Here is a 15,259-nt window from a genome sequence, read left to right as displayed (position 1 = left end):
TTGGTGTTTTTTTTAAATTGATTTTTATTTGAATTTATTTGGGGGAACAGACATATACAACAAAATGTACAATGTGGACCCAGAGGATATCACTTGAAAGTATTTATTAAAACGTGTTTCCAAAGTGGTCCTCAATGGTAAAAACAATAACACATATAATGATTAAAAGTCCAGACAAAATTATAAACAACCATAAATACAATCATTTATATTGACATCCCAGAAAAGTGGCACTATTCACTGCCCTTCTCCCTAACCTTAAAAATCAACCATATTCATTTCACATTAAAACAATCTGTTCATTGAACATCATACCGATCCTTCAAATAAATCCACCTGACCAGCGATCCTTCAAATAAATCCACCTGACCAGCAGTAGGGGGCACAAGGGGCAGTGGAGTGGTTTCTCTTACTTAGACAACCTTGTCCAAATGAAACATTTTGCCTGCTTTTTAAAGCTATTTTTACTTTTTATTTGCTTGATCTCCAAGAGAAGGCTATTCCATAGACAAATGTCTGTATGGAAAAACGTGCTCCTAGCAGTACTGTTTACTCTTGGGATTTTACAAGACATAACACTAGCTCTGGTATTGAGACTGTGTTGGTTATAGACCATTTCAATGTGTTTTTTTCATATAACCTGGAGCACGATTATTTAAGATGTCAAACATATGATTAAGTTTAAGTTGGTCCACTCTGGACTCCAAAGGCAACAAGCCCACCTCCCAGAACTCCTGTACCCCTATGTGGGTCCTAGCGGGGACATTCAGCATATACCTGATAACATTATTTTGCATGCCCTGCATTCTCTTTTTCAGCTTTTTTTGAAAGCCCACTATACCAAGCAGAGCAGGCATAATCAAAATGACACTGAATCAAGGTTGAGAGAAGCAGTTTCTTAACTTTAATGTTAAAATATCTAGTGTTACGATATAATAATGTCAATTTGTTTGCCATTTTAGAAAGAATTTTAGCAGCAATCAGGTCTCCAGAAAGGGATTGATCTAGGAACACACCAAGATAAGTTACACTTGTTTGAGATTCAATCTCCTTGCCTGCACAGTTTACCGTTATCTTGTCAGCCCTAAACAATCTACGTTTTGTTCCAAACAAAATCGATTCAGTTTTTCACAAATGTAGTGACAATTTGTTGTCAGACAACCAATCTCGAACAAAATGCAATTCCTTACTCAGGGTCTTCTTTAGGTAAACTGTATCCTTCCCTGATTTGTATTTATTTATTTCACCTTTATTTAACCAGGTAGGCTAGTTGAGAACAAGTTCTCATTTACAACTGCGACCTGGCCAAGATAAAGCATAGCAGTGTTAACAGACAACAACACAAAGTTACACATGGAGTAAACAATTAACAAGTCGATAACACAGTAGAAAAAAGAAAAAAAGAGTCTATACATACATTGTGTGCAAAAGGCATGAGGAGAGGTAGGCGAATAATTACAATTTTGCAGATTAACACTGGAGTGATAAATGATCAGATGGTCATGTGCAGGTAGAGATAGGTGAGATACTGGTGTGCAAAAGAGCAGAAAAAAATAAAAACAGTATGGGGATGAGGTAGGTAAATTGGGTGGGCTATTTACCGATGGACTATGTACAGCTGCTGGGATCGGTTAGCTGCTAAGATAGCAGATGTTTGAAGTTGGTGAGGGAGATAAAAGTCTCCAACTTCAGCGATTTTTGCAATTCGTTACAGTCACAGGCAGCAGAGAACTGGAAGGCGGCCAAATGAGGTGTTGGCTTTAGGGATGATCAGTGAGATACACCTGCTGGAGCATGTGCTACGGGTGGGTGTTGCCATCGTGACCAGTGAACTGAGATAAGGTGGAGCTTTACCTAGCATGGACTTGTAGATGACCTGGAGCCAGTGGGTCTGGCGACGAATATGTAGCGAGGGCCAGCCGACTAGAGCATACAGGTCGCAGTGGTGGGTGGTATAAGGTGCTTTAGTAACAAAATGGATGGCACTGTGATAAACTGCATCCAGTTTGCTGAGTAAAGTATTGGAAGCTATTTTGTAGATGACATCGCCGAAGTCGAGGATCGGTAGGATAGTCAGTTTTACTAGGGTAAGTTTGGCGGCGTGACACCTGGGTACTTATAGATGTCCACATATTCTAGGTCGGAACCATCCAGGGTGGTGATGCTAGTCGGGCGTGCGGGTGCAGGCAGCGAACGGTTGAAAAGCATGCGTTTGGTTTTACTAGCGTTTAAGAGCAGTTGGAGGCCGTGGAAGGAGTGTTGTATGGCATTGAAGCTCGTTTGGAGGTTAGATAGCACAGTGTCCAAGGAAGGGCCAGAAGTATACAGAATGGTGTCGTCTGCGTAGAGGTGGATCAGGGAATCGCCCGCAGCAAGAGCAACATCATTGATATATACAGAGAAAAGAAGCTGATACCAGTATGGCTGAATCATCAGCATAAAGCAAGAGTTTGTACTACTGTATCTGGCATATCATGAACTTAAGAAATAAGAGAGGTCCTAAAATTGATCCCTGCGGTACTCCACAGGATATTTCTTTGGCCTCTGACAAAACATCACCATTACATACACCATTACAAACATCACCATTACATACACCATTACAAACATCACCATTACATACACCATTACAAACATCACCATTACGTACACCATTACAAACATCACCATTACATACACCATTACAAACATCACCATTACATACTTGTGTTCTGTTGGTCAGATAGGTGGATAAGTCAAGTATCAGTGGAATGAGATGTTCTAAAGCCAGATTGGAGTTCATAAAGAAGTTTGTGCTCCAGAAGGTATCCCTCAAGTTGATTAAAAACTTTGGAAGGTGGTGAGGATTGACACAGGCCATTTGTTTTACTGCTCTTCTTGTGGAGCGGAACCATCCGGGCTGTTTTGAGATCCTTGGGAAATGTACCACTACTAATATAAAGGTTTACAATATGCGTTATCATTTTAGCAGTGACACAAGCACTATCCTTTATGAATCTTGCAGGACGGTTATCCAGCCCAGTTGCTTTGTTTGTGCTCATTAAGCATAGTAGATTGGAAACATTGTCCTCTGTTACCATGCACAGCTCAAACAAATCATTTGTGATACCTTTGGTATGGTAAAAGTTGTTAATGAAGGACTGGCCATAGTGTCCAGAACAGGTGGGTAACTTCTTAACCAGAGATGAGGCTATAGTGGTAAAAAAAAATGTGGTAAAATCATTTGCAACCTTTGCCTGCTGATAGCATAAAACATCAATATCCAGGCCAATACTACAGGATTTTACCTTATGGGGAGTTTTTAAGCCAATGTCCTTTAAAAATGTCCATAGTTTACAAGACAGATGTAAGTTGTCATTAACGGCGTCTATATAATGTTGGGATTTGGCCTTTTCCATTTTGTATCTTGCCTGGTTTCTACAGTTAATATAACTGTCATAATCTTGTTGTAGATTTGTCCTTCTGAATCTGGCCAGGTAGCGATGCCTTTTCCGTATGAGGTCTAAGATCTCAGAAATGATGCATTTCCCTGACCGCTGTTTGACTGGAATTTGTTTAAATCGGAGCCAGAGATTCGAGTGCAGACAGAAACAGATCTTTAAAAAGATACCAAGCTTGATCAACATCATCACAGTTTAGTACAGGAGACCAATACAACATGTAAAGTACTTCTACAAAACGTTATTTTGAGTATTGTTTCATAGACCGTACCTTCATGTGTATTTATTACCTGCCTCTAGTAGTATTTTGGATTTCTTACGGGTACAGTAGGTTACCGTATGATCACTAAAACCAATATTTAAGACTCCTGACTGACAGATGTTCTCTTGATCTGATACAATAATCAAATCCAAAGTAGATTTACTGTCAATACACACCCGGGTTGGCTCAACAATCAGTTGTTTTAGTCCAAATAACTGATTAAAGTTATATAGGGCATTTACTAGTGTACTTTTCTTGGGTGATAACTGCACATTTGTATTAAAATCACTAAACAGAATACATTCTCTATCAGAAAATACAATTCGATTCAAGTAAATCATAGAAATGGTTCTGCTTAGGAGGCTGATAGCACACACCAACAAGTTTAGGACGACATTAAGGAAGATGTATATCTACCCATGCAACCTCAAGACCATCCAGGTCAACTCTATGAATGCTATAACCTGATAGCTCAACCTCATCGTCCTCAATTGACCCATCGAGCCATGTTAGGGGGCTGGAAACAGTGAATATCATTTTGGTACTTGTTAGTGGGCTGGACACAGTGAATATTATGTTGGTGCTCATTAGTGGGCTGGACACAGTGAATATTATTTTGGTGCTCATTAGTGGGCTGGACACAGTGAATATTATTTTGGTGCTCATTAGTGGGCTGGACACAGTGAATATTATTTTGGTGCTCATTAGTGGGCTGGACACAGTGAATATTATGTTGGTGCTCATTAGTGGGCTGGACACAGTGAATATTATTTTGGTGCTCATTAGTGGGCTGGACACAGTGAATATTATTTTGGTGCTCATTAGTGGGCTGGACACAGTGAATATTATTTTGGTGCTCATTAGTGGGCTGGACACAGTGAATATTATTTTGGTGCTCATTAGTGGGCTGGACACAGTGAATATTATGTTGGTGCTCATTAGTGGGTTGGACACAGTGAATATTATTTTGGTGCTCATTAGTGGGCTGGACACAGTGAATATTATTTTGGTGCTCATTAGTGGGCTGGACACAGTGAATATTATTTTGGTGCTCATTAGTGGGTTGGACACAGTGAATATTATTTTGGTGCTCATTAGTGGGCTGGACACAGTGAATATTATTTTGGTGCTCATTAGTGGGCTGGACACAGTGAATATTATTTTGGTGCTCATTAGTGGGCTGGACACAGTGAATATTATTTTGGTGCTCATTAGTGGGCTGGACACAGTGAATATTATTTTGGTGCTCATTAGTGGGCTGGACACAGTGAATATTATGTTGGTGCTCATTAGTGGGTTGGACACAGTGAATATTATTTTGGTGCTCATTAGTGGGCTGGACACAGTGAATATTATTTTGGTGCTCATTAGTGGGCTGGACACAGTGAATATTATTTTGGTGCTCATTAGTGGGTTGGACACAGTGAATATTATTTTGGTGCTCATTAGTGGGCTGGACACAGTGAATATTATTTTGGTGCTCATTAGTGGGCTGGACACAGTGAATAGTATTTTGGTGCTCATTAGTGGGTTGGACACAGTGAATATTATTTTGGTGCTCATTAGTGGGTTGGACACAGTGAATATTATTTTGGTGCTCATTAGTGGGCTGGACACAGTGAATATAATGGTTCACAAACATGTTGGATTGATTGGATCAGTCCTTGGATTTTTGGCTGTTTTTTCTCCGTTTCAGGAAGGAAAAAAATACCATTACACCATTGTTTGTAAATTATAATAATAATGATCGACAATATTTACTGCAAGTTATCGTCCAAATGAACGCCTGCCAGAATTAATCAAACAGCTTCTTAGGGCCATGATTGACAGCTAGTATGAACTTGAGAAACATTGCTTTGATATTGATGACCTTAGAACCTGATACCAGAGCCACTGTAAGAATGGATCCTATCAGTGATGTTGTTACACCAAAGTGGCTCCCTCAGAAATATTAGTTAGGCTACTACCACTGTAGTAGGGTTTAAAACGTTGACTACTTTACTCAAAATCATTTCTCATTTTAAACTGTTTTTTTTTTATGTGATGGTTTTTCCATCCATTTAGTTTTTCCCATCCTCTCCTGAGAACCCAGATAAAACCGAACCAAGAGCCAAAAATCATTGGAATGAACAGGAACCAAATATGTTGTGAATCGTTACACCCACAATGCCTATTGTTAGAAACAATTTTTTTGTTGTTATAAGCTATGTTATGATCTATGAATGACTGAACTGGTTTCAAATATCTGCCTTTCCAGGATGTGGCATGTTCCTGAACTTTGGGAAAGTGAGCACAACTAGTGCAAACCGCGGAGACTGGCTAACCGAGGAGGTGGAACTCAATGCTAAAGGAGGCAGAGATGATCGCAACTATCTATGGGTTAGTGAGTGTTCCTGGTGATTTCAGTAGTTTATGTGACATGTAGAGTAAAGTATCTATATATGGGTTAGTGAGTGTTCCTGATGATTTCAGTAGTTTATGTGGGACATGTAGAGTAAAGTATCTTTATCTATGGGTTAGTGAGTGTTCCTGGTGATTTCAGTAGTTTATGTGACATGTAGAGTATCTATCTATGGGTTAGTGAGTGTTCCTGGTGATTTCAGTAGTTTATGTGGGACATGTAGAGTAAAGTATCTTTATCTATGGGTTAGTGAGTGTTCCTGGTGATTTCAGTAGTTTATGTGACATGTAGAGTAAAGTATCTTTATCTATGGGTTAGTGAGTGCTCCTGGTGATTTCAGTGGTTTATGTGACATGTAGAGTAAAGTATCTTTATCTATGGGTTAGTGAGTGCTCCTGGTGATTTCAGTGGTTTATGTGACATGTAGAGTAAAGTATCTATCTATGGGTTAGTGAGTGTTCCTGGTGATTTCAGTAGTTTATGTGGGACATGTAGAGTAAAGTATCTTTATCTATGGGTTAGTGAGTGTTCCTGATGATTTCAGTAGTTTATGTGGGACATGTAGAGTAAAGTATCTTTATCTATGGGTTAGTGAGTGTTCCTGGTGATTTCAGTAGTTTATGTGGGACATGTAGAGTAAAGTATCTTTATCTATGGGTTAGTGAGTGTTCCTGGTGATTTCAGTAGTTTATGTGACATGTAGAGTAAAGTATCTTTATCTATGGGTTAGTGAGTGTTCCTGGTGATTTCAGTAGTTTATGTGACATGTAGAGTAAAGTATCTTTATCTATGGGTTAGTGAGTGTTCCTGGTGATTTCAGTAGTTTATGTGACATGTAAAGTATCTTTATCTATGGGTTAGTGAGTGCTCCTGGTGATTTCAGTAGTTTATGTGACATGTAGAGTAAAGTATCTTTATCTATGGGTTAGTGAGTGCTCCTGGTGATTTCAGTAGTTTATGTGGGACATGTAGAGTAAAGTATCTCTATCTATGGGTTAGTGAGTGTTCCTGGTGATTTCAGTAGTTTATGTGGGACATGTAGAGTAAAGTATCTTTATCTATGGGTTAGTGAGTGTTCCTGGTGATTTCAGTAGTTTATGTGGGACATGTAGAGTAAAGTATCTTTATCTATGGGTTAGTGAGTGGTCCTGGTGATTTCAGTAGTTTATGTGGGACATGTAGAGTAAAGTATCTTTATCTATGGGTTAGTGAGTGTTCCTGGTGATTTCAGTAGTTTATGTGGGACATGTAGAGTAAAGTATCTTTATCTATGGGTTAGTGAGTGTTCCTGGTGATTTCAGTAGTTTATGTGGGACATGTAGAGTAAAGTATCTTTATCTATGGGTTAGTGAGTGTTCCTGGTGATTTCAGTAGTTTATGTGACATGTAGAGTAAAGTATCTTTATCTATGGGTTAGTGAGTGCTCCTGGTGATTTCAGTAGTTTATGTGACATGTAGAGTAAAGTATCTTTATCTATGGGTTAGTGAGTGCTCCTGGTGATTTCAGTAGTTTATGTGGGACATGTAGAGTAAAGTATCTCTATCTATGGGTTAGTGAGTGTTCCTGGTGATTTCAGTAGTTTATGTGGGACATGTAGAGTAAAGTATCTTTATCTATGGGTTAGTGAGTGTTCCTGGTGATTTCAGTAGTTTATATGGGACATGTAGAGTAAAGTATCTTTATCTATGGGTTAGTGAGTGTTCCTGGTGATTTCAGTAGTTTATGTGGGACATGTAGAGTAAAGTATCTTTATCTATGGGTTAGTGAGTGTTCCTGGTGATTTCAGTAGTTTATGTGGGACATGTAGAGTAAAGTATCTTTATCTATGGGTTAGTGAGTGTTCCTGGTGATTTCAGTAGTTTATGTGGGACATGTAGAGTAAAGTATCTTTATCTATGGGTTAGTGAGTGGTCCTGGTGATTTCAGTAGTTTATGTGGGACATGTAGAGTAAAGTATCTTTATCTATGGGTTAGTGAGTGTTCCTGGTGATTTCAGTAGTTTATGTGGGACATGTAGAGTAAAGTATCTTTATCTATGGGTTAGTGAGTGTTCCTGGTGATTTCAGTAGTTTATGTGGGACATGTAGAGTAAAGTATCTTTATCTATGGGTTAGTGAGTGTTCCTGGTGATTTCAGTAGTTTATGTGACATGTAGAGTAAAGTATCTTTATCTATGGGTTAGTGAGTGCTCCTGGTGATTTCAGTAGTTTATGTGACATGTAGAGTAAAGTATCTTTATCTATGGGTTAGTGAGTGCTCCTGGTGATTTCAGTAGTTTATGTGGGACATGTAGAGTAAAGTATCTCAATCTATGGGTTAGTGAGTGTTCCTGGTGATTTCAGTAGTTTATGTGGGACATGTAGAGTAAAGTATCTTTATCTATGGGTTAGTGAGTGTTCCTGGTGATTTCAGTAGTTTATATGGGACATGTAGAGTAAAGTATCTTTATCTATGGGTTAGTGAGTGTTCCTGGTGATTTCAGTAGTTTATGTGGGACATGTAGAGTAAAGTATCTTTATCTATGGGTTAGTGAGTGTTCCTGGTGATTTCAGTAGTTTATGTGGGACATGTAGAGTAAAGTATCTTTATCTATGGGTTAGTGAGTGGTCCTGGTGATTTCAGTAGTTTATGTGGGACATGTAGAGTAAAGTATCTTTATCTATGGGTTAGTGAGTGTTCCTGGTGATTTCAGTAGTTTATGTGGGACATGTAGAGTAAAGTATCTTTATCTATGGGTTAGTGAGTGGTCCTGGTGATTTCAGTAGTTTATGTGGGACATGTAGAGTAAAGTATCTTTATCTATGGGTTAGTGAGTGTTCCTGGTGATTTCAGTAGTTTATGTGACATGTAGAGTAAAGTATCTTTATCTATGGGTTAGTGAGTGCTCCTGGTGATTTCAGTAGTTTATGTGGGACATGTAGAGTAAAGTATCTTTATCTATGGGTTAGTGAGTGTTCCTGGTGATTTCAGTAGTTTATGTGACATGTAGAGTAAAGTATCTTTATCTATGGGTTAGTGAGTGTTCCTGGTGATTTCAGTAGTTTATGTGACATGTAGAGTAAAGTATCTTTATCTATGGGTTAGTGAGTGTTCCTGGTGATTTCAATAGTTTATGTGGGACATGTAGAGTAAAGTATCTTTATCTATGGGTTAGTGAGTGTTCCTGGTGATTTCAGTAGTTTATGTGACATGTAGAGTAAAGTATCTTTATCTATGGGTTAGTGAGTGTTCCTGGTGATTTCAGTAGTTTATGTGGGACATGTAGAGTAAAGTATCTTTATCTATGGGTTAGTGAGTGTTCCTGGTGATTTCAGTAGTTTATGTGACATGTAGAGTAAAGTATCTCTATCTATGGGTTAGTGAGTGTTCCTGGTGATTTCAGTAGTTTATGTGACATGTAGAGTAAAGTATCTCTATCTATGGGTTAGTGAGTGTTCCTGGTGATTTCAGTAGTTTATGTGACATGTAGAGTAAAGTATCTCTATCTATGGGTTAGTGAGTGTTCCTGATGATTTCAGTAGTTTATGTGACATGTAGAGTAAAGTATCTTTATCTATGGGTTAGTGAGTGGTCCTGGTGATTTCAGTAGTTTATGTGGGGCATGTAGAGTAAAGTATCTCTATCTATGGGTTAGTGAGTGTTCCTGGTGATTTCAGTAGTTTATGTGGGACATGTAGAGTAAAGTATCTTTATCTATGGGTTAGTGAGTGTTCCTGGTGATTTCAGTAGTTTATGTGGGACATGTAGAGTAAAGTATCTTTATCTATGGGTTAGTGAGTGTTCCTGGTGATTTCAGTAGTTTATGTGACATGTAGAGTAAAGTATCTTTATCTATGGGTTAGTGAGTGTTCCTGGTGATTTCAGTAGTTTATGTGGGACATGTAGAGTAAAGTATCTTTATCTATGGGTTAGTGAGTGTTCCTGGTGATTTCAGTAGTTTATGTGACATGTAGAGTAAAGTATCTTTATCTATGGGTTAGTGAGTGTTCCTGGTGATTTCAGTAGTTTATGTGGGACATGTAGAGTAAAGTATCTTTATCTATGGGTTAGTGAGTGTTCCTGGTGATTTCAGTAGTTTATGTGACATGTAGAGTAAAGTATCTTTATCTATGTGTTAGTGAGTGTTCCTGGTGATTTCAGTAGTTTATGTGACATGTAGAGCAAAGTATCTTTATCTATGGGTTAGTGAGTGTTCCTGGTGATTTCAGTAGTTTATGTGACATGTAGAGTAATGTATCTTTATCTATGGGTTAGTGAGTGCTCCTGGTGATTTCAGTAGTTTATGTGATATGTAGAGTAAAGTATCTTTATCTATGGGTTAGTGAGTGCTCCTGGTGATTTCAGTAGTTTATGTGACATGTTGAGTAAAGTATCTCTATATATGGGTTAGTGAGTGCTCCTGGTGATTTCAGTAGTTTATGTGACATGTAGAGTAAAGTATCTTTATCTATGGGTTAGTGAGTGCTCCTGGTGATTTCAGTAGTTTATGTGACATGTAGAGTAAAGTATCTTTATCTATGGGTTAGTGAGTGCTCCTGATGATTTCAGTAGTTTATGTGACATGTAGAGTAAAGTATCTCTATCTATGGGTTAGTGAGTGTTCCTGGTGATTTCAGTAGTTTATGTGACATGTAGAGTAAAGTATCTTTATCTATGGGTTAGTGAGTGCTCCTGGTGATTTCAGTAGTTTATGTGACATGTAGAGTAAAGTATCTTTATCTATGGGTTAGTGAGTGCTCCTGATGATTTCAGTAGTTTATGTGACATGTAGAGTAAAGTATCTCTATCTATGGGTTAGTGAGTGTTCCTGGTGATTTCAGTAGTTTATGTGACATGTAGAGTAAAGTATCTTTATCTATGGGTTAGTGAGTGTTCCTGGTGATTTCAGTAGTTTATGTGACATGTAGAGTAAAGTATCTTTATCTATGGGTTAGTGAGTGTTCCTGGTGATTTCAGTAGTTTATGTGGGACATGTAGAGTAAAGTATCTTTATCTATGGGTTAGTGAGTGTTCCTGGTGATTTCAGTAGTTTATGTGACATGTAGAGTAAAGTATCTTTATCTATGGGTTAGTGAGTGTTCCTGGTGATTTCAGTAGTTTATGTGGGACATGTAGAGTAAAGTATCTTTATCTATGGGTTAGTGAGTGTTCCTGGTGATTTCAGTAGTTTATGTGACATGTAGAGTAAAGTATCTTTATCTATGGGTTAGTGAGTGTTCCTGGTGATTTCAGTAGTTTATGTGGGACATGTAGAGTAAAGTATCTTTATCTATGGGTTAGTGAGTGTTCCTGGTGATTTCAGTAGTTTATGTGACATGTAGAGCAAAGTATCTTTATCTATGGGTTAGTGAGTGTTCCTGGTGATTTCAGTAGTTTATGTGACATGTAGAGTAAAGTATCTTTATCTATGGGTTAGTGAGTGCTCCTGGTGATTTCAGTAGTTTATGTGACATGTAGAGTAAAGTATCTTTATCTATGGGTTAGTGAGTGCTCCTGGTGATTTCAGTAGTTTATGTGACATGTAGAGTAAAGTATCTCTATCTATGGGTTAGTGAGTGCTCCTGGTGATTTCAGTAGTTTATGTGACATGTAGAGTAAAGTATCTTTATCTATGGGTTAGTGAGTGCTCCTGGTGATTTCAGTAGTTTATGTGACATGTAGAGTAAAGTATCTTTATCTATGGGTTAGTGAGTGCTCCTGGTGATTTCAGTAGTTTATGTGACATGTAGAGTAAAGTATCTCTATCTATGGGTTAGTGAGTGTTCCTGGTGATTTCAGTAGTTTATGTGACATGTAGAGTAAAGTATCTTTATCTATGGGTTAGTGAGTGTTCCTGGTGATTTCAGTAGTTTATGTGGGACATGTAGAGTAAAGTATCTTTATCTATGGGTTAGTGAGTGTTCCTGGTGATTTCAGTAGTTTATGTGACATGTAGAGTAAAGTATCTTTATCTATGGGTTAGTGAGTGTTCCTGGTGATTTCAGTAGTTTATGTGACATGTAGAGTAAAGTATCTTTATCTATGGGTTAGTGAGTGTTCCTGGTGATTTCAGTAGTTTATGTGACATGTAGAGTAAAGTATCTTTATCTATGGGTTAGTGAGTGTTCCTGGTGATTTCAGTAGTTTATGTGACATGTAGAGTAAAGTATCTTTATCTATGGGTTAGTGAGTGTTCCTGGTGATTTCAGTAGTTTATGTGTGGCATGTAGAGTAAAGTATCTTTATCTATGGGTTAGTGAGTGTTCCTGGTGATTTCAGTAGTTTATGTGACATGTAGAGTAAAGTATCTTTATCTATGGGTTTAGTGAGTGGTCCTGGTGATTTCAGTAGTTTATGTGGGACATGTAGAGTAAAGTATCTTTATCTATGGGTTTAGTGAGTGCTCCTGGTGATTTCAGTAGTTTATGTGGGACATGTAGAGTAAAGCATCTTTATCTATGGGTTAGTGAGTGTTCCTGGTGATTTCAGTAGTTTATGTGGGACATGTAAAGATACTTTACTCTTCCTGTTTTATAAGGCAAAGCTTGAACAACAATTACACCCAAAAAAGACAATACGCTTGAATCAACATTAGCTAGATGCACACAACCGATGGTGAAGGATGTGGACTCATTAACATTAGAGTTCTGAAAACACCTGACAGTTTGATTTTGAAGTGTAATGCTCTTCCCTTTCAATGTCAAACTAACGTTTAGATGCAAAAACTCTTTCTCTCTTGCCTACCTGTCTGTCTTCACAGGTGTCGCTGAAAATGCGGTCTGAAAACCCATTTCTGTCCCTGGTCCTGCCCAGTATACTGATCATTGTGGCAGATGTGGTAAGCTTCTCCCTGCCGCTGGGAGGGGGCGAGCGTATCTCATTCAAGGTTACACTGGTTCTCAGCTTCATCATGTTCCTCATCATCCTCAACGACCTACTGCCTGGAGGAGGCCAGTGCAGCCCCATCATCCGTGAGTGTCCTGTTTAAACAGGGTTAAACTGTTACATCACAACAAAACACAACAGCCTAGATCATCAATAAAACATTACATCATACAAGACATTACTCTATTATTACAAATGTACAATATAAAATCCACCACAACATGACAATGTGTGTGTTTGTGTGTATAGAGTGCATCCATATAACACTCACACATCTCTCTCGTTGTTCTCCATAGGAAAGCACTTCTGTTTCTGTTTGGTCATCCTGGTGTTGAGCACGTTGCAGTCTATGGTGCTCACACGCCTGGCTAAGTGTGGCACTCTCTGGCCCTGCAGCCTCTCCAAGTCCAAAGACTCACTGCTTAAAGACACAGACAATGAAGAGGGTAAACGTTTTCATTCTTCTGTCATCTCAGTTATCCACAGAGCAAGATATATTTTCATGGTTTCCAAAGACATTAACAAAACGTCCTTATACAACCATTTATAACCTGACCATGAAGTCATAATGACGTTACTGCAACTAGTTTTACTGGGGACCCCATAAATGACTTTCATCATCATAAACTAGTCAAGTTGTATTTTAATGCTCAACCTTTTAATTCTTACCCTTTAGCTGCAGTTAAAGCATGCAGTCTTTTCCAGCATATTGTCTTGTTAGCATCATTTGTCTGGCGTTTACGCTGGTCTGGACAGCTACTCCATTTCATCTTTCATCTGTCACTGAAAACTATGTCATGAATGGTTTAAGGTTTAAATTAAGGATGTGCAGAGTACAAAACGAATATCGGACAAGACGAATATCATAACGGATATGGAAACTTCCAAATGCAATAATGATACAAGTCTTTTTTTGTAGTTACCTGTGATCAGAACATGTTCAGCTGCCAGCACGCATCTGTGTCACAAATAGTGTGAAGCGTTGTAAATAGCCTAACTAAATCGGCTGTAAAGAAACGGGCGGGGTATAGGATAAGGCTGCTGTCACGATTAGAACAAGCGCATCTCTCCCTCTCTCACTTCCTGACTGTCATTCCCCGGCACCAGTCACACATGTGCCGGGTTCACGTGCTTATCGATACTTCCTAACTTGTTGTAGTTGTACACGGGAGGTTGGTGGCACCTTAATTGGTGAGGACAGGCTCATGGTAATGGCTGGAGCGGAATGAGTGGAATGGTATCAAATACATCCAACACATTGTTTCCATTCCATTAGCTCTGCTCCGGCCATTTTTATGAGTCCTCCGGTCAGCTGCCTCCTGTGTTATACACCTACCTAGAGAAGAACCTTTTAACCACTTTCAGGAACAAGTGTTCTGTCAACAATGTCACTAAATAATGTAGGAAATCTAAACAAGGCACAGCAACCCTGGCTATTGGCGCCGTACAGACAACATCAGCTGCTATAGAACCACACAGGGTCACAGATACATTATCAGTGTTTCCGGCCCAGAATGGAGCCAAACTTTAACCATAACATTCAACACTGGCAGACATTTGATACTGGCAGTTTAACAAGTCATCAACAGATATGAGTTTAATATTATTCATCTTCAATTCCTCACTAAATCCTGTGCATTTTTAGCTGTCAGGATCGTTTCTTAGCTTTGATCAATGTGTGAATGAGTGAAGGAACATACAGATGCGTTGTGAGTTGTGTGAATGAGTGACGGCGCAGTAATTTGTGAATGAGGTATGTTTCTTTACCTGCATTTAAAGCACACGTCTGGGTTTTCTGATCTCGAGTAAATCCGATTACAACAATCAACTGTGATAAAATGAATACGGTTACAAATAGTTTTAACAGAAATGTCTTCATTTTTTATCTCTTATTTAATAGTGTTATATTTAGGTAATAAGGCCTGAGGGGACGTGGTATACTGTATGGCCAATATATCACGGCTAAGGGCTGTTCTTAAGCACGTCACAACGCAGAGTGCCCTTACCCGTGGTATATTGGACATATACCACAAACCCCAGAGAGACCTTTTTGCTATTATAAAACTGGTTACCAACTAAATTAGTGCAGTAAAAATGTATGTTTTGTCATACACGTGGTATACGGTCTGATATACCATGGCTGTCAGCCAAATCAGTATTCAGGGCTCGAACCACTTATTTTATAATAACTTATATATTTTTTTTCCCTCTCTCTTACTTTGTCTAGTATCCAAATCTGATATTACTGTCATCAAACTGAAAGCCTCTGAGGAAAAGAAGAATACAGCCCT

The 15,259-nt window shown here is 38.6% G+C and overlaps 2 protein-coding genes across 2 annotated transcripts in view; both read left to right on the top strand.

The window, feature by feature from the left end:
- The window catches only part of LOC110487427 (5-hydroxytryptamine receptor 3A), a 55,075-nt gene that overhangs the window by 18,929 nt on the left and 20,887 nt on the right, over positions 1 to 15,259 (top strand). The window lies entirely within an intron of this gene.
- Positions 5,910 to 13,533, top strand: LOC118937781 (5-hydroxytryptamine receptor 3A-like). The gene is made up of 3 exons (XM_036939222.1): positions 5,910 to 6,081; positions 12,844 to 13,054; positions 13,265 to 13,533. Exons 1-3 carry the CDS (start codon positions 5,968 to 5,970, stop codon positions 13,516 to 13,518), a joined length of 579 nt encoding a protein of 192 aa, XP_036795117.1. The 5' UTR covers positions 5,910 to 5,967; the 3' UTR covers positions 13,519 to 13,533.

The sequence above is a fragment of the Oncorhynchus mykiss genome, chromosome 12 (assembly GCF_013265735.2).
Source record: "Oncorhynchus mykiss isolate Arlee chromosome 12, USDA_OmykA_1.1, whole genome shotgun sequence".
Taxonomy (NCBI): domain Eukaryota; kingdom Metazoa; phylum Chordata; class Actinopteri; order Salmoniformes; family Salmonidae; genus Oncorhynchus; species Oncorhynchus mykiss.
This window is presented reverse-complemented; position numbering and strand designations above follow the sequence as displayed.